A 24,140-nucleotide genomic window follows, 5' to 3' on the forward strand; every position below is an offset into this window, starting at 1 on the left:
CGTGCTGGATCTGGATGTGCACGTCGTCGTGGCGTGCGTGCGGCCGGGTAGGCGCTCCATACCATCCTGCAGCTCTCTTGATGAGCGCGGACTGTTAATCCGGACTTTTTTTTAAAAAGGCCTTCTCCAATAGCACCGAGTGCCAACTCAACCATCTCTTCTTATGTGGAGAAAAGCGAAAGAGGACAACAACGGTGACTCTCTTTCCTGACTCTTCACATCTCCTATATGTGCACATACAACTATTAAGTAAAAGCAACAAGAGAACCTTAGAAATTGTCCGTTAGATATGTTTTGTTGAGGGTGTTTTTACCTTTTGCATTTATACATCTGGTCTCTTTAGTCGTTCACTCTCTCTTTTTTTTTTCCAGTTTTGCGTCCCTTTTGTCAGCTGGACAGCTGAAAACTTTGTAATAAGAAAATGGTTGTGTGCACTTTGCAGAGGCGAGAGATGGATGCCTCCACTTTCTAGAGAGAGAATATCCGGTCTGTTTGGACACTTGTTTTCTGCTACTATTTTATCGAGTATCGGTGGTACTAGTTCTTTTCCAATCCAATGGTCCACAGAGCACAGTTTGTCATATTCCAACAATTGTTTTGTGAAGAAAAGATTTATAGATCGCATGTGAAGTGAGAAGAAAATGCTGCTCCAGCTAATGGCCGTTGCTGTTTATAAAATGTACAGGCTTTACTAATGCCTGGGTCGGAGCGGTCTTTCCGAATTTTAACCCATAAGAGAGCCAAACTATACAAGTTTTTCTTTTGGGAGTAGATGCCAAAAACATGCTCAAAGCTGAAAACTTTTCTTAGGTAAGTTGTAGAAGAAAACATTGATGATAGTTTCTGCTAAGCTATTCTACAACAACCCAAAAGGAAGGAAGGAAGGAAGGAAGGAAAGAAAGAAGAGGTTGATGGTCAATGTCTAAAAGGTCAGTTGAAGTTTGACTAGCATGCAGTACATAATACCAGGGGAACATTCTCAGCTGTGTCCTTAGCCCCTATGGGTCATTCTCAGCAGTGTCCTTGAATTCATATAGATGTGACACAAAGAAATAGGTGAGAGTTCAAATTGTCACAGCCAAAGCCCAAAGGAAAGGGGGAACGCCATCCTTTAACCAACAATCGTGTTCGATGTCGATTTCACTGCCTAGCAACCTCAGGGAGTCCCAAAGATGGTATTGGTCCACATGGCAGTGTGAGGCTGGTGGTCGCTTCCTGCTGAAAACAATTAGCTGCAGCAAGAATGAAAGCGTTCTTGGCACTTTTTCCGGTAGTGATGGATAGCACACCTGCCATTTTTAAAGATCCGCAATTGATAAAATCAGGCATATAGTTTGGTAAGAGGTACTCCTTCCGTACATGAATCTCATTCATATTTTGAAAAAATAGAAAAATATTCAAAATTATATATTTGAGTATTGATTCCTCTTGCATTGCATTGCCATTCCCTACACATCAACATCATATTAAAATAATTTCAATATTAATATAGTTTTTATAATTTTCCACACTAAATACACACGTAATTTAACTAATTGTTGGCTAAAATATGCACAGTTTGACTTTGTTCCAAAACAAAATACGCTATGGATTGATGAAACTCTATTCTCTTTCTAGGCCCTATTTACTGGGCCAAAATCCCGACTCGCCTATTCGCGTAGATTAATGGGCTGCTAATTGAACTGAAATCCTGGCCCATCCTTGGGTCCGGAGTTTCGGACCAGCGCTGCCACTAAGCAAACTGCAGCTCGCATCTCTCTCTCCATGGCGGCGCCGGCGCCGGAGCCCGCGGCCGAGCCATCGGCGACGCTGAGCATCTACAAAGCGGCGCGGAGCATCAAGAGGCGGGCGAGCACGCTGTACAACGCTCTGCGGAGCGTGGCGGAGGACGCGGCCTTCGTGGCGGAGGTCGCGGCCCTGTGGCCGGCGCTGCCGCTGGTCGCCAACCTCCGCTGCGGCCTCTGGTACGCGCCGCCCCGGGCCTTCGCCGCCACCTGCTACTTCAAGTCCACCGACGGCCACGCCGGGAACTGGTCTTTCTCGACCGCACGCCTCAACCTCCACCTCGCTCTACTCGCCGGTACACTTCCTCTCTCGTCTTGTTCTTCGCGTATCAATTGATCACGGCGGGCGTCTAAATTCCTACCTTTAGGTCAGTTTTGTGGTTCTCGATACCCTCTGTTGGAAAATATTGGTATGGTTTCACAAATCGATGTGCCAGTCGGTGAACTTTTCCCTTTTTGGTGATTGAAATAGGAAAATAGGGGATATTTTCAAATTCACTATGATAAATTATGGTGAATTTAGCATTGAAATTAGGGGTTATTTTCAAATTCACTATGATAAATTCATTTGGAATATGGTAAATTATATATCAACCTAGGATTCGACGGTTTAGCATATCAATCAGGCATTTTCAGGAATCTGAACCAGAATTGAGGGTTTAGCATTGCAATCCCTTTTCCTGTCCAAGAAAGAGGAGAAAGTTTGCTTCATTTGTTTCTCCATGCTCAAATCTTGCAAGCTTGGGGGTGAAGTGAAGTAAAAAATTTCCATCTGTAAGATACTCAAATATTGAATTGAGATTCTGACGGTCATATAGAATTTGCTGTCGATGGTGAATATGATACTAGAGAATGCAGAAGACCTAAACTTCTGACTTTCTGAGGGGTAGCTTGAATTGATCTCATTCTCTTTTTCCTTTGAGCAGGGAACAGAGGAGGGTGCATAATAGTTGATTCAACAAGGAGAGGGAAACGATTCCCTGATAGTATGTCAAAGACCATACCTATTTGGTGCTGTGTCCTGAACCGAGCAATTGAGAGGCATCGGCTGCGGGCTATCCACAAGGGTGGTGAAGTGAATTGTGAAGTGGTTGGTGTATTGCTTATTATTTTATACCCTCCTATAGTTCTGTGCAGTGATCAACATGTCAGTTGAAGTCTGTCTTGTTTACTATCCTTATTAGGATATGCTTAACTTCAGGAGGAAATGATCACTCTAGAAGATTTGATATATAAGGAATGTTAGCTCACTAATTCAGCGTGTGATTTACATTACTTATAATAAAGACCAATATCATTGTTTGAGCTAAAAATCATAGTATATTTCTAGTGGTTCGATGCTTTGATTATCCGATTTCTGTGCCACATTGCCTATTTTCTCATCTAGCTCTGTTGTTCTTAGTTATTGCTTGCCTGAAATAAGTATTATATGATCTGTATGTTTACATATTCTAATAAGATTTTCACCCTTTTTTTCTGTTAGTCATCTACTATGCTGAATGGAGAGACCAAAAGTAACTCCTTTTCATCTAACTGGGATAGCTCAGTGCATCTTCCTGTATGGGTTCTAGGCACTGAGAAAAATGCTATTGAGGGGCGCATTGAGGAATGGACAGATCAATTTGAATCATGTGGAGCAGACATTCATTCACTTGCAATAAGTTTGCAAAAGCCACTACGTCCTCTATGGATATCACAAAGGACACGCATATGGTTAAATGAAGTGCCAGAGATTGAGTCATGGGATTTCATTCCTATCATACTAATTTCTGCATCAGCATCGGATGCAGTTGCTACGCAAAGGATGTCTTCAGAATTCAGCTGGCAATATATCCCCGGAGCAGGAGATGATGAAGAGAGTTGGGCACGTGGTCTAACTCCTACCTTATTCTGGAAACATTCATATGACCTTCTTGATGCTGGACCAGATCATTGTAACCAGTTAGTTGCAGATATTGTTGAAAAGGATAGGGTTTATCGTGTGCAGAGAGGTGAACATTCTCCTCAAATTACAGCTAAGCCTCTGAAGGGCTATGATGATCTCAAATGTAATGATGATCGTACAAGCACTATGTGGCCTATGAACTCGGACCCCTGTACCAGTGCAACAGATGCGCAATGTTCCAATAGTGGTCATCTTCTCTTCTGGATTGGAACATCAAACCTTGCAGTATCATCTACTCTCCAAGGTATACTGATTAATTTGACTCTTGCAAGTTTCCTTATGGCATTTTTGTTGTCAAATATTTGTCTTGTACCGTGCTGCTAATATAGAAAATCACATTTTTATTTGCAATTCTTTGTAATTGTGTGGCATGCAGTTACTTAGAATCATTCTGTATTTCAGTTAGTTATGTGGCAAACTAAGCTAAGTACTTTTGTTTCGTTGCACTTAGAATCCTTGATATTTTATTCCTCACACTCTTTATGATAGTTATTTCGTTATGCACTTTTGTTTAGTTGCAGATGCCTTAGTTGGCGTGGACTGCATACTGAACTGTGACAGCACATCAAAGTTACCTTCTAATTCATCAGAAAATTCTTACCTTGAGCTATCTATTGTGGTAACCAAACCATTCTTTATAAATTATATGTGTTTCTCCTTTATATAAGAATTTCTAAGATTTGTTTGTTTCATGCTGGTAATGATGGTAGGGCTCAAAGGATGACCGATTTTCATTGATGAAAAACCTTTCAAAGGCAATTGACTTTGCTAGGAGGAATTTGCTTGCTGGGAGAAAAATACTAGTATGCTGTCAAAATGGTAAGTTAACAAGGTCCCCCAACACCCCCCAAAAAAAAAAACTTGTTTCATCTGCCTCTCTTGCACTACGAATCAGAATGCCATATGCATTCTTGCATTTCTTTCTGCAGTTAATTGAGCCCTAACTTGATGTTTTGATTCCCTTCAGGAGAAGATATAAGTATTTGTGTGGCCTTGGCAATAGTGACATTGTTGTTCGATGATAACGGTAAGTGTAATCACGGGTACGAAGATTACAGCAGATATGATTTTGCTTCTCTTGCAAAAATGGTACAACACAGATTTTAGTCTCATGTTGATTTGCATTCTTGCATGACATTATTAATTACTGCATATGCAATTTAGTATGTCAAGCATGATTACATCGTGAATTATAATTGTTTCTTGCAAGGATGCTTTGACTCTGGCAATTCTTTCATGAAAAGAGACATCACAAAGTTGGAGATGAGGAAGAGGCTGGTATTCATTTGCAAATTTGCAGTAAACGCGCGGCCATCTAGAGGAAACTTGAAGCAGGTTTATGGTTTCCTCAGCAATGAAAAGGAACGTCTGTCACGTTTGACATAGCTTCGTCTTGTTGTCTTAAGCTGCTGTTTCCATCCCTTGCAATATGCATCAGATGAGGTATTAGTTATGATTCATTGCCTGCATGCATGGAGCTCTCTATTGGTTTGAACTTCAGAGTTGGTCTTTCACGCCATTTTATGAGATATGGCTATACTGGGAAACAATAGTTCCCCAGGGATTGCTAAGCCCCAGACAAACTATGACAAATGATCTCATACTGGGATTAGCATTTGAGGCTGAGGTTTATTAGTACAAGTTCGGTACAAAAATCAATGTCAGATACATGCTGACAGTGCTTATCAGAGGCGTAGCTCCCCATACAGCAAGGTGGGGCAGCTGCCCCAGCTAGCCGCGGCGCAGAGACCCCTTCCCCTTCGCGGTCCAAGTGCAATCTGTTGCTGTGGCGTCGAGCGGCCGAGAGCCCGAGAGGAAGAAGATGAACAGAGTGCGTCAGCCGTGATGTAATTGATGGACCGGCAGTGGACATCGATCTCGGTCTCTCTGTGCATTGTGTGTGGCTCGCAGCTCGTTCGTCGTCATCTCGCAATGCTTTGCGTCCGTGTTTAGCTGGAGACCGCAGACGGGGATAGGGGGAGATTCGAAGTAGAGCTGCAGTTTGCGTGCCGTGGCAAGCTTCCTCCCTCTTTCCGTAAGTTTTGATCTTGCATTCTCCCCACTTGTGATTGGATTGAGAGCTAGTCAACGACAGTATTCATGATTTGATGTTGCAGACCAATGGCTAGGGACGACTTGCTTTTTATGTGAATTGGCATGCAGTTAGTTGAATTTAACTCTTATCTCCTATGCACGCAAGGTGTTAGGGGTTTTGCTTAGGAGAGACATCTATCCATGTTCAACTGATATATGGCCTTTAACCTTCTACCATGTTATTAGCATTTGCGTGTGCAAAAGAGCAAAAGAAGTGTTGGTCTGCCCCACCTAAAATTCTTGGGGAGCTACGCCACTGGTGCTTATAGCTTAGCTAGCCTGATGATTAGAGCAGTGATATTTGGAGACTAACTTGCGGCAGAATTGGAACATCAAACTAGCGTCATTAAGGGTCTTGTGGCTTACGAACAATAGTCGTTTCATTAGTAAATTACACTGCTGCCCTTGTTGTAAACTTGTAACTGTAAATGTTGCTTGAGACTGTAGGCCTTAGGTGCACGAGAACAATATAGAGCACAAGGACACACGTCCATGTAAAGACCAGAGTGGGGAGGATCCAACTCAAAAAAGTTTAGGACACGGCATTGTAAAACCCAATTAGCATCAATGTAATGTGCCACCAAACACATATACTGAATATTCTGATTTGAAGTCCACAAATCAGTGGTTAGACTTATCGAATCAGCCTCTCTAAGACTCTTCTTGAGCTGGTCTTTCTCGGATTCAAAAATTTTCATGCATTCATTTTTTAGTCTTCCTACCAATCCATTCATAATTGCTATTCATCCACCTCATCAACACATTAAACAATTTATGCTCTACCATCCTAAATGAATACTCATGGACAATTATCATCTTAGCAATTAAAAGCCAAGTGTGACCATGATCGTATTAAGTGGGATTGATAATAAGAGAACCACCCTCATCAGGAGCTAAGTTGAGTGTACCTTGTCTTTTTGCCCTTGCCAATTTGTTCAGATATTGGGTGCACTTCTTCAAGTGACGGTTCATCTGTGTAGTTGATCCTCCTAGATGATATGTGTAGCTTGTGGTACAAAATCTGCACTTAGCCTTAGTCACCATGACCCCTCGCTCCTTATCAGATGGAACATTGATCACCTTGAAGTACTTCCAACATCCTGCTCTCTTTCCTCTTGCTACCTTGCATTTGGAAGGTGACAATAAAACACTAGCATCAGCCTTAAGCCTTTTGTGTCCTCTCTTTCCCTTCTGAGGCTTAGAAACCCCATCAGCTGACACCTCAACTACTTCATCATCCTCAACCTCAACACTCGTAGGTAAGCTTACTGATAATTCGTCATCATGGTCAAAGCTGTTGTCTTCTTCATCCTCCTCCTCGGCCACTTCCTCCAATGCCTACAAGGTTAAAAAAAATGAAACTTATAATGCCTACATGAGTAACTACAGATGAACTTGAGCAAAATTCTAACTGAGAAAATTCTAACATAGCCTACAGATTAAGGAAAGAAAAAAGATTTTTGAATACATACCTTGTCCTTGTGCACAGACATGGAAGCGACACAAGGGGATGAATCCCGTGATACTCAAGCACTGCTCGGCTCCGCCGCCGACGATAGCACGGTCCTCTTCGCCACTGCCTTGCGGGTGCGCCTGCTTCTTATTCAATACTCGGCGGAGCTTCCTCGTGCAGCTCGATCTCCATGGCAACTCCTAGCGGTGGCTCCCGCCGTGGCCGTGCACCGTTCTTGCTCGAAGGGAGAGGCGCTGCCGTTGCAGGGGGGCGGCAACCGCCCCTGGCGTCGGCACCTCAGGTGCCCAGCCAAAGGAGGGGGAGGGGCAACGGGAATCGAGAAAGGGAGGGGCGACTGCGCGATGCAAACTGGGGGCGGCGAGGCGGCGTGACTCGAGGCCTCGAGGGAGGGCGACAGGAATCGGTGGGAGGGGGCCTCTAGGGTTCAGGAGCTCCAATAGTCTGATGGGCCTACTGGGCCAGTGGCCTCCTGGTTTGGGCAGCTTGCTGAGCCTGCGAGCCGGCTCGAGCTGGCTCGTTATACTAACGAGAAAAATCTTCAGCTCCGCTCGTTAGTAAATTGCAACGAGCCGAGTCGAGCAGAGCCGCCTGCGAGCCGAGCGAGCTAACGAGCTTCGAGCATTTCGTCCAGCTCTACCTTTGACCCAGCTCCGGGTCCAAACATGCACACTGGCCAGAGCAGGCAGGGCTCTAGTTCTAAGGCATATCACCTTCCACCGCACCTGTCCCCGACCTTCCTGTCCTCCTCATCACGCTTGTTAGGTCTTCACTGAATGTTTTCATGGTGACCTTGCTGATCTTCTCCTCAAATTCACTATTCGTGGGCTCTGTTCGGATTTTCTCATGAATGTTCCAGACCACTACTGCTTCAGGATGTTGCATCAAACTTTTCAGCCTTGTTTCTCCGGCTTTTAGTTGATGCTTGATCTTCATATTGCATCTGCCTAGAGTGATTGTTCTGATATTTGGGATGGATCGGGGCCTGATTTCCCACTCTAGTTCTTGTGGTAAATTTTCTGTCACAAGGTTTCTGAGATTTTTAAATCCTTCATCAGAGAACACGAGTTTATCCCCATCGTAGGACTCATCGGACAACACTAGTTCCATGAGGCTTGGCAACAAGCCGATATTGTTCATGAATTTTTGGTTCACTTTTGTTTTCTTGAGCATTATCCTGGTGAGGTTCGGCAATGTGTATTGCTTCTCCTCCACGTCTTCTGGTGTCAAGATCTCCCCTGTAAGTTCTAGGATCTGCAGGCGACGAAGGGTGAAGTTTGTGAACAACTCGGATGCAGGTATACCTTTACCTTCAAGGTTCAGGTACAAGAGTGATTCTAGCTTCTTGAAGGCAGCTTCAAGCCCCTTCCAGTGCTGTCTGTCAGTCAGACCGGTGAGTTCCAAGTACCGAAGATGAACCTTGTTGTCCAAAGGGCTGATGCTGTTGGTCCATGGATCAGTACCACAAACCAAGCCGGTTAGTGTCTGTATGTTGTTCACCACTCCAACTGACTTTGGCAACTGTAGTAGATTGTTTGCGACAACATGTCGTAGAGTTGGGATCTTCCAAAATCCTGGTGCAACCGCCGCAACCTTACTTCTCTATAAGTCCAGTGTTTGGAGGTCGATCAGACGTTCAATCGATGATGGGAGAGCATCAAGAGATTGGCACCGGAGTCCCAAATATCTAACATGGATCATGTCACCAATTGCACGAGACAACCTATCAATCCTTAAACCTCGGAAGTCAATGACTCTGAGAAACTTAGAGACTAGAAGAAAACGAAGAGCATGGTAGCGTCGTCGAGCATTCTTGTTGGCTAGGATCTTCAAACAGCCTCCACATAACTATGATGTTGGTACCACCAGGTTTTCTTGTAGTCTCTCCTCAGCAAAGTTGCACAATATGGATCTCAGCTTAGGGAATGAGGTAGTGTCCAAAGAAATTGTATGACTGCGTGTAATTTTGGAGGTATAGACGGCGCATAGAAGCAGCTGCAAGGACATGTGCATTGTCATGGACCTCCATGAAGCTCGCATCCTGTGCTTCTGACTTGGCAAAATTATGAAGGCGGTCATGGATAGAAACACGTCAGACACCCCCATTTATGTCCTTCTCCACTACTTGGAGCAACCCCTCGAGATTAGCTCCTTGAGGTAGGTCTCCCCTACGTCTTCCATGGTCTTCCCCATCTTTGCCTTCAAGAATCCCTCAGCAGCCCAAAGCCGCACAATGCGCTTTGCATTGAATATTAGGTTCTCTGGCATTCCTGCGAAATACAGGAAGTACGACTTGAGGCGGCTTGGGAGGTCATCAAAACTTAGGGCAAGAATTCTCTTTACTCGCTTGGGCTCGTCACTTGAATTGAGTTGCTCAAACACCTTGCTCCAGTCTGCTATGTTTTTGGTCCGAAGGAGCCCAGCCAGCACCACAATTGCCAAGGGAAGGCCTTCTGTCACCTTGTACATGTTATCTAAAGCCTTCCTGACCATTCGTTGCTGCTCTTGCTTGGGCTGTTGTTTCCATTGACTTGGTTGTGGTTGCTCTTCTCAGCTTGTATTAGTTTCTCTTGTTCCAATAACTGTAGTTGCTCTTGCTTTGACAGTAAGCTTTTGCCACCGCCAATTACCTTATTGTGAAAATAGTCGGGGCCAAAAACTTTGTGGCAGAATAGCCTCTTACTATCTTTCTCCCCAAGCTTGTTAATGTTGACGGGTTTGATAACTTCTGGGTCAGCATTTGAAGCTTCTTTCTCCTCAAGGCGAGTGATAATCATAACTCCGCTTTTTCTGTCATTTTTTGGAAGGCTATGAAGTATGGAGTTCAAGGTTGTAAAGTTGGCAAGGCCATCTACCATCACCAAGTAGCGTTTGTGAGCTAAGTAATTTGACAGTGCATCATGGATTTCCTATCTCTCCCGGCGTTGCACCTGCGCCTGCCCATCATTGCCCTTCTTTTTTCTACCAAATCCTTCTCACGGGATGCCAATCACTCTTCATCTTGAGCAAATTGGTTTTCCATCATGATTAGGATTGGCTGGAGGGGGCGCTGGCCTTTTCTTTTTCCGCTGCCTCGTCAATTCGCTGCCTCGTCGATCTGATCGTGGAACCGGTGGACCTTCCGCTTGATTTCGCGTGAAGTAAAATCAATTCGCCGCGGGACCTCGGTGTTGTGCTGCTGCTTCGCAATCGACTTTGGCTTGATTCAACAATTAATTCGGCGTCTTCCTCCTGCCTATGCCTGCCTCCCCGCACGGTCCTCTGCTGCACGTCCTTTCGGCGTCCATGGCTTGCGTGGGTCTTTCTTCTCCCGTGAGAGGTTAAGACCATCCGCTTGAAGGTAAAAACAAACCCTGCGACTGTTCTGTTCTTTGCTTCCTTGTGCTTTGTTGGTGCGCTCCTCATTCCTGCAGTGCATAGCCCGGGCTCCAGAGATTGCAGTACGTAAGGCAAAAAAAAAAAAAAAAACTGCTGCCGCTGCCGCTTTTCCTTTGCGCCCTTGCCATGGACTGTTGCTGTTTGGGATGGCGTCTCCTTCCGTTCCATCCGGTGGTGTGCAGATTGCACGATGTCCGGTGCTTTTCAATGGCACCAACTATCACGACTGGGTTCCTCGTTTACGCTGGCACATGCGTGGTCTTCGTCTTTGGGAGTTTCTTACTGGTGATATGCCCTGCCCACCTCCTCCTGTTGCTCCTGTCAGGCCTACTATTCCTGATAAAGCTGCTGACAACATGAAGATGAAGCTGCTTGATGAGTATGATGCTAGTATGGATTCCTGTGCATCTTAGTTTGCTGCATATAGGACATGATTGGATGAGGATGCTCGTGCTGGTGCTATTCTTGCTGGTAGTATGGAGGAGCGTCTTTCCGCGGATATTGTTACTTTTGACCACGCACATCAGATGTGGCCTTTTCTTCATGAGAATTATAAGTGCACCAGTCAGTTTACCTATATTGTTGCTCTACGTTAGGAACACTGTTGAGTCAGGGTGATTCTACAGTTGAGGATTTCTATGCTCAGATGTCTGCAGTGTGGCGTCAGATTGATTCCATTGGTCCTCCATTATCACCCAACACTTGTGACTCGTGTAAGGCTCAGAAGGTTGCTCTAGAGACTAGGCGCACTCACGACTTCTTGACCCGTCTTCGTGATGAGTTTGAGCAACTTCGAGCTCAGCTGGTTTCTCGCGAGCCCTGTGTTTCTTTGATTGAGGCTCTTGGTGCTGTTCGTAATGAGGAGCTGCGTCTTCATAATGCTGGTCTATTGCAGTCTTCTTCTTCTTCCATATTGGCTGCTCGTTCTTCTTCGTCTACGGCTCTCGCCCCTCCACCAGTGATGATTCTTTCAGCAGTGCCTTCTTCTGAGGGAGGAGGGGTTGGTCGTCTTCACTGTGACTACTGTGGTAAGAAGACTCATGTGGAGGCATATTGCTACAAGAAGAAGAAGGCTTGGTCTCGCCGAGGTGGTAGTGGTCGTACTTCATAGGGTACATGTGGTGCTGGTGCTGGTGGTTCTGATACTGGAGGTTCTTAGTGGAGTTCTGCTGGTTCTGAGACACAGGAGATGCTCATGTTGCTTAGTCGCCTAGCTGCCTATACACCTCCAGGAGCTTCTGGTTCTGTAACTCAAGCCTCTGCACAGTCAGATGCTGCTGCTGCTTCTCAGTCTTCTTCTTCAGGTACTTTTTCATGGATTCTAGACTCTAGTGCTACTTTCCATATGACTCCTGATCGAACCAGTCTTTCTTCCATTAGTCCACCACCTATTCCTATCACTGTTCAAACTGCAGATGGATCTTCTCTCTCTGTTGCAGGGCAGGGAGCTCTTTTGCCTCCCTACTCTTTTGTCTCCCTCTTTTCATGTTCTTGCTGTTTCTTATGTTCCCAAACTAACCATGCAGCTTATCTCAGCTAGCCAGCTCACTAATTATGGTTGTCGTGTGATCCTCGATTCTGACTCTTGTTGTATCCAAGATCGCGTCACGGGTCTTCTGGTTGGTACTGGCCCTCGTCGACGTGATTCTCAGCGTCTTTGGGAGCTTGACTGGCTTCGTCTTCCTTCCGCTGCTTCTACCAGTCTTGCCGGTTTTGCTGCGTCTTCGTCATCCACATCATCTTTTGCTCAGTGGCATCATCATTTGGGACATCTCTGTGGCTCGTGGTTGTCTACGCTAGTTCGTCGTGGTCTTTTAGGGTCAGTCTCTGATGATGTATCTCTAGATCAGTGTCAGGGTTGTCGACTAGGAAAACAGCTCTAGCTTCCTTATTATTCTAGTGAGTCGGTGTCGAAACATCCTATTGATCTTGTTCCTTCTGATGTATGGGTCCGGCTCCATTCGTTTTGAAAGGAGGCCATCGATATTATATCATTTTTATAGATTATTTTTTCTCAACACACATGGATTTATTTTATGAAAAATCGTAGTAAGGCTTTGTCTATCTATAAAAACTTTGCCACCATGATCCGTACTCAGTTTGATACTTCTATTATGGTCTTTCGTGCTGATTCTGCAGGAGAGTATCTATCTGGAGCTCTTCGCCAGTTCCTTTCTGAGCAAGGCACTCTTGTCCAATTCTCTTGTCCTGGTGCTCATGCTTAGAATGGTGTCGCTGAGCATAAGCATCGTCATTTGCTTGAGACTGCTCGTGCTCGTATGATTTCTTCTTCTATTTCATCACATTTTTGGGCTGAGGTTGTTTCAACTGCCACTTATCTGATTAATATTCAGCCCTCATCCTCTCTTCAAGGTGGGATTCCATATGAGCATCTTTGTGGCAAACTACCTGACTATTCTAGCCTTCACCTCTTTGGATGTGTGTGCTATGTGCTTCTTGCACCTCATGAGCGCACTAAGCTTATCGCTCAATCTGTTCAGTGCATTTTCCTAGGATATAGTGCTGAGCATAATGGATATCGTTGTTGGGATCCTGTTGGCCGTCAGATGAGGATTTCATGGGATGTTACTTTTGATGAGTCTCGTCCTTTCTATCCTCGTACTTCTCCGGATTCTTCTCATGCATCTGTAATTGAGCCACTTTCTTTCCTGCTATTTCCTGATACTCCTAGTGGCCCTATATTTTCTCCACACCTAATGCCTTCTTCTGAGGCTCCTGTTGAGTTGCGTGTAGTTCCTTCACCTGTGGAGCCTTCTTCTATGGCCCCTTCACCTGTGGTCCCTTCTTTTTTGGAGGCTATTCCACAGGCTTCTATGGGTAATGCTTATGACAGTAAACCGCCTGTCACACGTGTCTACACACGTACTCGGTGGGTTGTGGAGCCATCTTCTGATGCGCTGTCTCCTCCTGATGAGCCATCTTCTTCCAATGCACCTTCTCCTTTTTATGATACAACTTCTGATGCGTGTTCTCTACATCCGATTCGGCCTCCAAATATGCTTCATTTTGCTGGTACTGTTCTTTCTGAGCCGACTTCTTACCATGATGCCATTCAGCATCAGGAGTGGCAGCATGATGTGGTAGAGGAGATTGTTGCTCTTGAGCGCACTAGCACATGGGATCTTGTACCTATTCCTGCACATGTTCGTCCTATCACTTGTAAGTGGGTTTACAAGGTTAAGACCCGCACTGATGGTTCTCTTGAGCGCTACGAAGCTCGTCTTATGGCACGTGGTTTTCAGCAAGAGCATGGTTAGGACTATGATGACACATTTGCACCTGTGGCTCATATGACCACTATTCGCACTCTTCTTGCTGTGGCTTCTGTTCGTGAGTGGTCTATATCTCCGCTTGATGTGAAGAATGCCTTTCTGAATGGTGAACTCCGTGAGGAAATGTATATGCAGCCACCACTTGAATATTCGGTCCCTGAGGGTATGGTATGTCATCTTCGCCGCTCGCTTTATGGCCTCAAGCAAGCTCCTTGTGCTTGGTTCCAGCGTTTTGCTTCTGTGGTCACTGCTGCTGGCTTTTGTACCAGTACTCATGATCCTACGCTCTTCGTTCACACTTCCTCTCATGGTCGGACTCTTCTCCTTCTTTATGTTGATGACATGATTATCACTGGAGATGAAGGCACGTCTCAGTGAGCACTTTCTTATGTCTGATCTAGGTCCTCTTTATTACTTTCTTGGGATTGAGGTTTCTTCCACACCTCAGGGCTTCTATCTGTCCCAAAAAAAGTACATTCAGGATCTTCTTGGTCGTGCTTCTCTCACCGACCACCGTACTGTAGAGACTCTCATGAAACTTAATGTTCATCTCCGTGCTATTGATGGGGAGCCGCTTGCAGATCCCACTCGTTATCGCCACTTTGTTGGGATCCTTATTTATCTTGGTGTCACTTGTCCTGACATCTCATATTCTGTGCATATCCTGAGTCAGTTTATTTCGGCTCCCACTCAGATCCACTATATTCATCTTCTTCGTGTTTTGCGTTATCTTCGTGGGACTATATCTCATCGCTTGTTCTTTCCTTGCTCTAGCTCTTTACAGCTCCATGCATATTCTGATGCTACTTGGGCTAGTGATTCCTCTGATCGTCGATCTCTTTTTGCTTATTGTGTTTTTCTTGGTGGTTCTCTCATTGCTTGGAATACTAAGAAGCAGGTAGCAGTTTCTCGTTCAAGTGCAGAGGCTGAGTTGCGGGCTATGGCTCTTGTGACGGCAGAGGTTACTTGGCTACGATGGCTACTTGAGAATTTTGGTGTTTCTGTTTCTAGGCCGACTCCTCTTTTGTCTGATAGTACTGGTGCTATTAGCATTGCTCGTAGTCCGATGAAGCATGAGCTCACTAAGCATATTGGTGTTGATGCTTCATATACACGAGCACAGGCACAGGATGATGTTATTACTCTTCGGTACGTGCCTTCAGAGCTTCAGTTGGCAGACTTCTTCACAAAGGCACAAACGAGAGTTCAACAGAGGTTCTTCTCTCCAAACTCAGTGTTATTGATCCACCTTGGGGGGGGGGTGTTAGACTTATATGTACCTTTTATAGTTTCCCCATTGTATAAGGGGCTTTGTGCATATTTGCTAATTCATGTACATGTATACATTTGGGTCTAGAGCCTTCATATTGAATACAAGTGCTATTTATAACACTTTGCATTCCTTTTGAAAGCCAACCACTTTGATTGCTTTGTCCCTGCATGCATAAAGTTTGATCTAGTTAAAACTTTGTTGTCCCTTTTGCATATGTAGGATTGACTAAAGTACATTTGTATGATTATTTATGCACACCATTCTTGAAAAAGATGATCTTAGATTCACTGAACAATGACATTCGTAGGTTTTGTGGTCAACTCTGTTATAGGAAGAAAATGAATGACTTGTCTATATGATGTGTTGAGAAGAACTCAATAGACACTATTGATCTTGATCGTCCTTTATGATTTTGCATCAAGAATACCGTAAGGAGTTGCTTCCTTATGATTATAACTGTGGCTAACACGCATGCACATGTTTGTTTTGCAGGTGAGTGACAATAATGGATGCCACCTAGTTGTAGTCTCCCTTTCTGGGAAGTTATGCTGATGTTGTCGTATATGGAGTTTAGTTCCATTTTTCTTTTCTTTCATATTTCTATTATAACATTGTGCATCCATGTTCCCACTACTAAGATATACTCCCTCCGTTCGGAAAATCGTGTTGTCAACAGTAGAGATCGATTTTCCATTTTTTCCTGTCGCCCCTAATACAGATCGCAGTCTACTTTCCAATTTTGCCCCTGCCCTGCCCCCATCTTCCTTCTCGGCCTCGGCGCCCCACCGCCCCTCGCGCCCTCCGGTGCCGAGCTCTCTCCGCCCCTGCGTCGCTCTTCTCCGCCGAGGTCACACCTGGAGCTTTGTCCGCCACCACCGCAGCGCTGCCCCATGTGGCCCGCTGCCGTCCGCCCGTACTGCTGCTGCGACGCCGTCTGCCCCTGTCTTGCCGCTTGCCGTGAGACCACGCAGCGCCTCCATCATTCAGCACCAGGAGCAGCCGGCCATGGCGCCGCTCACTTCCTCCTCCACCAGGAGATGCATGGGCGTCCGCAACACCCGTCCCCCGCCTCCCACCGAATCTGCTCTGCTCTCTTTTCCTTTTTCGTTTCTTTTCTTCCCTTCACCGAATACTCAGATCGATCTTGGAGGAGAGCACTTTTGTTTCATCCTAGCCGTGAGCTTTTAGTAGGGATGGGCATGGATCAATCTATGGATGCCTCTAGTTCATCTAAAGTAGTGAATTGTTATCCAATCTATGGAGTAAAATTGAACTGAATAAGACACTGATCTGTACCTACTGTTTTTTCTTTGCATGTCCATCCAAGTACAGGTTTGTGGCTTGGATTTGTAGTTCTTGGACACTCACGGCTGTATCCATCGAGGTAATGAGAGTTTACTGCTCTGTTTGTATGTATGGTCTCTGGCCTTCGATGGTGCTTCTCTCCGAAATCGTTCTGACATTCATCTTTGCAGATTTCTGCTATTTCTGCTACTAATAGTTTGCTATTTCTGTAATGAGAGTATGTGAAGAGTTAAGAACAGTATAGCATATCTGATGATCATGTAAATAAAAAACCTGACATTCAGAATTTGGACTTGTGAATAAAAGTTCATGACATAAGTCTGTACACATCATGATCACATATACTCCCCATTTCAAAAAATAAGTTCTCCTCATTTTTTTTAAAAAAGTTCTTATCAGTGAAGAAAATAATAGTTTGGACTCTCAAATGTATAAATTGATGGATACAAAAGCACTCATAATTAGTTCACAGCATCCTGACATTGCAGCTGTATGATTGATCCAGCTAATTGCAGCAATATATAATGACACACATAACAGCTGACAAGAGAATGGTTGCAGCTACATGATCCTGCTGATTGCAGCAATATATAATGACACACATAACAGCTGACAAGAGAATGGTTGCAGCTACATGATCCTGCTGATTGCAGCAATATATAATGACACTCATAATAGCTGACAAGAGAATGACACACATAATAGCAATATATAATGGTTGCAGCTATATAAGTCTGCTGATTGCACTCTTATGGTATAGAATGGTTCACAGCATCCTGACATTGCAGCAAGAGCATAAAGAGAATTACATGGCGAGACACACACACGATTTTTGACATTGCTTCACAATTCTTGACACAGCAAGGGAAAACTCAAGCAAATGGCAATGAAATATCTCTCAAATGCAATTAAGGGTCACTACAAGTTCACTCAAAGGGCGACTAAGATGTGGGGGCGGCATCTATCAATCCAGCATCTGATATTTGAGACATAGCAGCCGCCACCACTTCAGCATCACAGCCAAGTTGCACTGGGAGACAGTCTTGTCGTTCTAGTACCCCTTTTCTTATATGAGGAACCTTGTATTCATTTCCACCTCCAATCTTTATCACTTCATTCATGCAAGCATGAAAGGATAAGAAAATGCGATTTAACTTTGATGGTGGATAATCTGCAAAAGCCTGATTCATAGTATAAATGTGTTAGCTAACATTATTGAAAAAGAAAGAGAAAACTGAATAGTAAAATAAACCATAAACTTGCCTCAAGAACTGCAGATACAAGTTCCTCAGTGCTTTTTGAGCTAGTCTTGTACTGGATAGACTGTATAGAGTTAAAAAAGCCTAAATCACAGATATTCAAGTCGGGTGAATTGGCGGGCTGCAACATGAGTCGGATATCGAATCCGTCTTTTTTAGCAGCTTCACAAAATATTATATCATCAGGATTAACGTGGGACGGAGCATTATCTTGCTGGATATAGATGGGACTGTGCACATCCTCTGGAGGCCACTTCTCCCGAATTGCTGGTATGATCTTCTTAACCAAATATTCTCGACTAACACCCATTCTTACTGTATCCATAGGTTTCAGCTCTATTGTCCCAGCTGGACGATTCTTACTTGATCTCTTAGCTGGCTCATAAGTCACGAAAGGAAAACACCCGATTTTACCATCAAAAGTGCAGTTTCCCTCGGAATCAAACCTCGGACGAGCAAGAGCACACAAAAACATTATTTTCGGAATAAAATTTTTGTTCTTGGATGATCTTGTCGGTTGTTGTTCGTCTGGAGTCGTATAATACCTTGCTGTCCTTTTAGTAATGTAAAACCACTTCTCATCGATGACGACAACATCAAACAGCCCTTTGAAAACAGGATTATGGGGTACAGTCCTAGGATCCAACATGGATAGGCACCACTTAAGACGCTCTTTCTTATTCTCATTTGTCAACAGTGGCTTCAAACTATTGGAGACGCGCTTGATGGTTCCATCCTTCAATCTGTTATGAGCTGTTGATACACTGACATTCATGTGTGTGGATACATCCCGCAAGGTACCACGCTTGGAAATTGGCAACTCGCGAATCTTTGATGTGTCAAATTCCTTCTTCTTGCGACCTCGATTTGACCTCTTGCCCTCAAAAGTTGGTTCAGTCCCTTGATCCAGGCAGTGCTTTCCTTCATCCCAAATATGTTGTACTGTTCTCATACTCACAGAGAATGCAACTGAAGCTTCTCTTGTTTCATGGCCTTTCAATTGTCCATTCACAGATTTTGCAAGCAAGAACTGAAATACAACTTTCTTTGTGTGCTTGGGATATTCCTTTTGTATCCTACGTGCTCTGTTTTGAAGCTGTAGATCAGGTATATTGCCATCTGTCTGCTGACCATAATCCAAACCTATGGTCAGATTAACTTGGTCCTCTGCGCTGCAAATAGGCATACTATTCAAATCAAAATCTCTTGACCCCCTGTGATGCTCGTTGACTGCAGCCGAACTCAATGGAGATTTGGAAATCCTTGGTGAAATTCTTGGTGTAAGTATCATCCGGCTTAATGGAGATCTGAAAATCCTTGGCGATGTTCTTGGTGAAAGCCTAGGTGAACGCATTATCTCTGGTGATTTTCTTTTTGTGCTCATGTGCCTTTCTTGCAAAACCCTGCAGGAATAATAATGATAAGAAAATAATCCTCTTAAATTGGTCAAGAATGTCCACATATAACCTTGTATGCACAATAGTATCTGAAACACAAGTCTTTGGGAACCGTGGAGTTCTTGAACTCGATGAGGTCGCTGGACCATTGTCTCCAATCTTCTCTTCTTGGACTACTCTCAACAGCTCCTCACATCGGCACGCAGCTATGGCTGAGAGGCTCGCGACATTGCTGTCAGATTGATGATTGGACAACAAAGGTGGAATAAAGTGCTTCCGACTTCCCATTAGAGAATATATTTCCTGAAACAAAAGAAAAGGTGTTAGGCATCGTTGCAAAAGATGTTAGGCATCGTTGCAGCTCACGGATAAAGAATCAGTGTGAGGGCTAAAGCAGCAGCTAGGAGCACGTGCATGTACAATTAACTTGTTGAGGACCAGTAGTCCTTCCTGTAATTTGATCAAAATTGTACTGTAAATAAAATCTAAAGCAGAGTAACTGCAATGGCAAAATGCAGCAGCAGGGGATCAGTACTATACAGATTTACAGAGCGATTTGTTGGCATGGTGGGCTCAAAAGAAATGCACGTGCTGCCTGTGAGGCATTAGCGTTTGTGCAGCATGAGTGCATCATATACTCAACAGCAATTAGATTAAAGATGTCATCAGCATCACCTTGGGGAACATTAATCGATTCTCTCAACAGCAATTAGATTAAAGATATCATCAGCATCACAATTAGATTAACAGCAATTAGATTAACAGCATGAGTGCAAGTTGTAAAGCCCAGTAATGGCTAGCTGCTATACACATGGTGACTTTTATTATTGGTTCCGTCGTCTGTGGATAAGAAAGATGACACCAAATCGATTCTCTCAACAAGTCAGAGCCGCCGCTGGCGCTGCAATTCGTCAGCCAGCTTCTTCGTCAGTAGTTGGTCCCAGAGCTGATGCGAGGATAGTACTATGCGAACGAAGAGTAATCAACACAGGACAGCTCAATGCGAGGATAGTAAGAGTGAGGGGTACGCACCAGCCACTCCTTGTGCCCCTGCGCACCCTCGGGGTCCCAGAGCTTGACGGCGTTGTCCTGCGGCTTGAACCCCTTCTTGACGCCCTCGTCAGCGAATCCCTTGTACACGGTGATGGTGGTGCTCTTGAGTATGAAGCGCTTGAAGCACGGGAACGGCGGGCTCTGCACGTCCCCAAAGTTGTCGGCGGTGAGGTCGGCGGCGGTGCTCCGGATCTCGACGGAGACGGCACAGGGGTGGCGGGAGATCTCGTCCCGGCGAGGACGACGCCGGTGGGATCTCGGCCCGCACAGGGGTGGCGCCGTCACCCTGGATCTCGGCTCGGCGAGGACGGCGCCGGCGGGATCTCGACTGCGAGGTGGGAACCTTCAATGGATGAAGGGCATAACTGTCATTTCATTGTTTCCTTAATTTTTTGATTCTGGTCGGAAACGTCAGGATTTTCCGAACGGAGGGAGTATGTTGCTAGAGGTTGGACCTCTTACCACCTTGCTTATGTTCATTTATCTATACCTAGGATACGGTGTATCTACACCCACAATGAACTTCTGGTCAGGTAATTAAAATTGGGTAAATTATTGGTATCCTATCTTGAGGGGATCATGTTAGCGGAAATACCTTGTAAGGGTGCACCAACTGGGACAAGTAAAAAATGACTACTTTCCAGTAGCACATGAAACGTTATCGTGCCGAGTTTGTATTATCTCTTTATTAACATTCTACATTTATTCTTTACACCTGTTCATGCTTCTCCTTTATCTTTCTTAGTATTTCCATGTGTAGTCAATCGGATTGGAGCCTAACGTAGAAATATCAAATATAAACTAGAAAAGGGGGAGAGTAGAAATACTAGAAAAAAACTTATAGCAGATTTAGAATAAATTTTCTATGATTTTCAATACATTTTGACCCAGTTAGTTTTAGGAACTCTAATTTGATCTTTTTATGGCATCGCAGTCCTTTAATTTAGACATGGCCTAACACTTTGCACGACTTTTTTTTTATGTAGTAGAGTATAAATACTAGAACAAAACTTATAGCACATTTAGAATAAATTGCCTATGATTTTTAATACATTTTGATCCAGTTAGTTTATGAAACTCCTATATGATCTTTCTATGGCATTTCTCAGTCCTTTACATATAGCCTAATAGTCTGCAAGATTGTCTACCGCTATACTAAAGGGGGTGTTTGGTTTGAGAAATGAGATCATCCATATCACTCCACAAATTCAACACCTCTTCGTCATATGTACATAATGTGTTCATTCATCAGCACCTCTTCCTCATATGTACATAATTATTACTAAAAAATATAAATATTGGGAACAGAATCATCCTATGAAATTCATGGGATGAACTCTCCATTGACTATCCCATTTCTGATGAGGTGATTTCTCAAACCAGATAAACCATAAGTAAAACAGGTTGTGGTTGTATACGTATAGACATGAAAGGTCCCTCCATTTGATTATTTCAACAGCTTGTTTATCAATAGGAAAAATAGAGCAATAATCTTGTTTCCTGCCATTTTATTGTTAGTTACTCGTTCCGTTCCATATTATAATTCACTTTGCTTTGTTCTAATCAAGCTTATCTAATTTGAAAAAATTCATACAAAATATAATGATATCTATAATAGCAAATAAATGCACTATCAAGGCATATTTTATGGTGAATTCAATGGAACCTAGATAGTGTAGATATTGTGCATTTTTTATAAACTTGATCATGGAGTGAACTATTTTTAAACGGAGAGAGTAACCGGTACTATTTCTGATCCAAAATATAATCCAACTTAGGATTATTGTAGATCACTAGGAAATATGTCCGTGCATTACCGCGGTTGAAGATCCTGTAAGTTGTAAGTATTGTGTGACCACACCTCTGGTCTACCTTTACTGTTGTTATGTCGTCAATGTATGAGCTCACATCTTGGCCAATGACCTAGTAGTGTCATGTAGCGCCCTAGCTGCACCATCACTAGGCCAGACACGTGATGCAATCAACACGAGTTGGAAAAGGATCACATGGGATAGATATGGCGGCGCTACTTAAGGACAGACGCGGGGGTCGTGGCTTCTTTTTCATACGATGGGTTTTCTTCTTCAACATGAATTTTGTTGTGCTTTCACGTTCTCATTGTATTCGAGTCCAAGCTATAATATAGTGTTGTTTTTCGGTTCTCATTTTATTTGGGGCCACCCGTTGGGGATATATGTTGAACCAAACCAAAATTTGTAAAATCGAATCAAAATTTTTTGTGGAAATGTTACGTGCTTTAAAAATAGGTAAGGATAAAGATAAACTTATATTCACTTTTTTAATAAAAATCGTAGCTTTAGTGTCACGTAGCATATGTATCCCTAGAGTCTAGCCCCATGATATTTAGTTTTTTTTTAAAAAAAATGGAAACGTCTCCGGCTTCTGCAACACCCGGTGATATTTAGTGTGCAAGTGTGTTGTGATGTGTGGGAATGATTTGAGAACTCTCGACGTGTTGATATGAATTACTCCTCCTCATCAAAGAGGGAGAGCAGGCGAAGATACGTACGCATACCATGCAGCGGCGGAGACGGAGGATTTGGCGGCCGTCGCCGACAGCTGGTTCCTCCAGTTCTTGTCGACGTTGTTGGAGATCTCTCCTGGAGCCTGTCCTTGATGGCGTCTATCTTCTCCCTGAGTCGTGTCGGACGGCGACCTGCGTGGTCAGGGTGGTGGCGACCCAGAGCCAGCGGCCGGCGGCGAGGGCGGTCGAGGTCCACCTTGCGGAGGAACTCGTCGAGCACGTCCTCGGCGTCGTGCGCCACGTCCCGCGTCTGCCGCACCCACAGCGCCACGTAGTTATTGGCGCGCTTGCGCCGCTCCTGGTCGGCGTGCTGGATGAAGGTCTGGATCCACTCCAGCTTGTCGCGGAGCAGCCGGGGGGGTGGGGGGGGGGGGTGTGCGGGGGAGGGGTTGGGGGGGGGGGGGGGGGCGATGCCTTCCCACATGTCCTGTCCACGCCGCGGAGCAGCGCTAGCGCCGCCTCCTTCACCGCCTGGTCCGCCAGGCGGTTCAGCACAAACGTGATCGACTCGGCGGCCATGGTCCTCTCTCGCTTCTCCAAGCTAGCAGATCGAGACGAATGCCGGGTGCTGCACGTACGTACTCTGCTGGCTGCAGAACGCCGGAACCTAGCTCGCTAGCATGGTACGTGTTGGCCGGTGATGCAAGTAGTCTGAGTAACGTTGTTTCCTGCTGTGAGCGCCGTCCGTTCCCTCGCGAGGATGGCTTATTTATAGAGCAACAAGTATCACTTTAATCTGCAACCTCTAACATTTGATTATTTTGCAAGAGCAAGCTGAGTTGGCTCTTACCCGCCAGGGGAGCAAATATACAATGACGGATAGATCACAAGTCAACACGATGGCCTCTTAGCTTGGTGAAGTTGTTACTCATTAGCATCATAGTAATAATTTTTTGGACCTGAATCGATGCGGTACTTTCTCCAATTGTGGATATAGGCCACCTTATGTTCACTCTTTGTCGCGAGAAGGTAGACAATTTGCTTGAGTGTGAGGGAGCTGTTTCTTAGACCGTCGTTTGGCCTACTTACCAGGGGTGGAGGACCCGGTATCGCGAGGTATATGGTGCTCGCCATACCTCGATCCGGCCACTAAAACTCATAGACGCCATGGCTCTGCTTGCCTTCCGATCTGAAGACAAACAAGGAAAGAAGATGCCGTTTTGGCTGCCAGATGAACTGTTTTTTGAGCCACGATCCCACTGGTCCACCTTTGCCCATTAATCCCACGAGGCCACGATCACACCAGCTCTCTCCCACGCCCACGCTCGCACTTCCTGATTCCGGCCGACGATGCGAACCATCGCCACTCGCGACGAAAACAAAGCATACCAGTCTACGATGTG

General features: G+C 44.7%; 3 protein-coding genes across 4 annotated transcripts; 1 reads left to right on the top strand and 2 right to left on the bottom strand.

The window, feature by feature from the left end:
• Window positions 1–1,706: 1,706 nt before the first annotated feature.
• LOC112888970 (tRNA A64-2'-O-ribosylphosphate transferase) lies at window positions 1,707–5,384 on the top strand. 2 transcript variants are annotated; one of them, XM_025955414.1, is made up of 7 exons: window positions 1,707–2,080; window positions 2,711–2,874; window positions 3,268–3,973; window positions 4,245–4,348; window positions 4,440–4,548; window positions 4,697–4,756; window positions 4,940–5,384. In XM_025955414.1, exons 1-7 carry the CDS (start codon window positions 1,765–1,767, stop codon window positions 5,113–5,115), a joined length of 1,635 nt encoding a protein of 544 aa, XP_025811199.1. In that variant the 5' UTR covers window positions 1,707–1,764; the 3' UTR covers window positions 5,116–5,384. The 2 variants fall into 2 exon arrangements, with proteins under 2 accessions (XP_025811199.1, XP_025811200.1); XM_025955415.1 differs by having other exon boundaries at window positions 4,251–4,348.
• An 11,834-nt stretch (window positions 5,385–17,218) lies between these two features.
• LOC112889894 lies at window positions 17,219–19,108 on the bottom strand. Its single transcript, XM_025956683.1, has 2 exons — window positions 17,807–19,108; window positions 17,219–17,724 (listed from the first exon to the last, which is right to left on the bottom strand). The coding sequence occupies exons 1-2, from the start codon at window positions 19,091–19,093 to the stop codon at window positions 17,485–17,487; spliced, it is 1,527 nt and encodes a 508-aa protein (XP_025812468.1). The 5' UTR covers window positions 19,094–19,108; the 3' UTR covers window positions 17,219–17,484.
• Window positions 19,109–19,142: 34 nt separating this feature from the next.
• LOC112890314 lies at window positions 19,143–23,316 on the bottom strand. The gene is made up of 5 exons (XM_025957225.1): window positions 23,212–23,316; window positions 22,994–23,107; window positions 22,789–22,880; window positions 20,232–20,595; window positions 19,143–19,502 (listed from the first exon to the last, which is right to left on the bottom strand). Exons 1-5 carry the CDS (start codon window positions 23,314–23,316, stop codon window positions 19,143–19,145), a joined length of 1,035 nt encoding a protein of 344 aa, XP_025813010.1.
• Window positions 23,317–24,140: the final 824 nt, after the last annotated feature.

The sequence above is a fragment of the Panicum hallii genome, chromosome 4 (assembly GCF_002211085.1).
Source record: "Panicum hallii strain FIL2 chromosome 4, PHallii_v3.1, whole genome shotgun sequence".
Taxonomy (NCBI): domain Eukaryota; kingdom Viridiplantae; phylum Streptophyta; class Magnoliopsida; order Poales; family Poaceae; genus Panicum; species Panicum hallii.

Excerpts from the sequence above, each read along its gene's own strand:
- LOC112888970 (XM_025955414.1), top strand. The coding sequence starts at position 1,765 with ATGGCGGCGCCGGCGCCGGAGCCCGCGGCCGAGCCATCGGCGACGCTG. Across the intron at positions 2,875-3,267 it reads GTGAAGTGAATTGTGAAGTG|TCATCTACTATGCTGAATGG; the intron begins GTTGGTGTATTG and ends TTTTTCTGTTAG. Across the intron at positions 4,757-4,939 it reads ATTGTTGTTCGATGATAACG|GATGCTTTGACTCTGGCAAT; the intron begins GTAAGTGTAATC and ends GTTTCTTGCAAG.
- LOC112889894 (XM_025956683.1), bottom strand. The coding sequence starts at position 19,093 with ATGATACTTACACCAAGAATTTCACCAAGGATTTCCAAATCTCCATTG. Across the intron at positions 17,725-17,806 it reads TTGTATCTGCAGTTCTTGAG|GCTTTTGCAGATTATCCACC; the intron begins GCAAGTTTATGG and ends ACTATGAATCAG.
- LOC112890314 (XM_025957225.1), bottom strand. The coding sequence starts at position 23,316 with ATGGCCGCCGAGTCGATCACGTTTGTGCTGAACCGCCTGGCGGACCAG. Across the intron at positions 23,108-23,211 it reads TGGACAGGACATGTGGGAAG|CACGCCGACCAGGAGCGGCG; the intron begins GCATCGCCCCCC and ends ACCTTCATCCAG. Across the intron at positions 22,881-22,993 it reads TCGACGAGTTCCTCCGCAAG|GCTCCAGGAGAGATCTCCAA; the intron begins GTGGACCTCGAC and ends CATCAAGGACAG.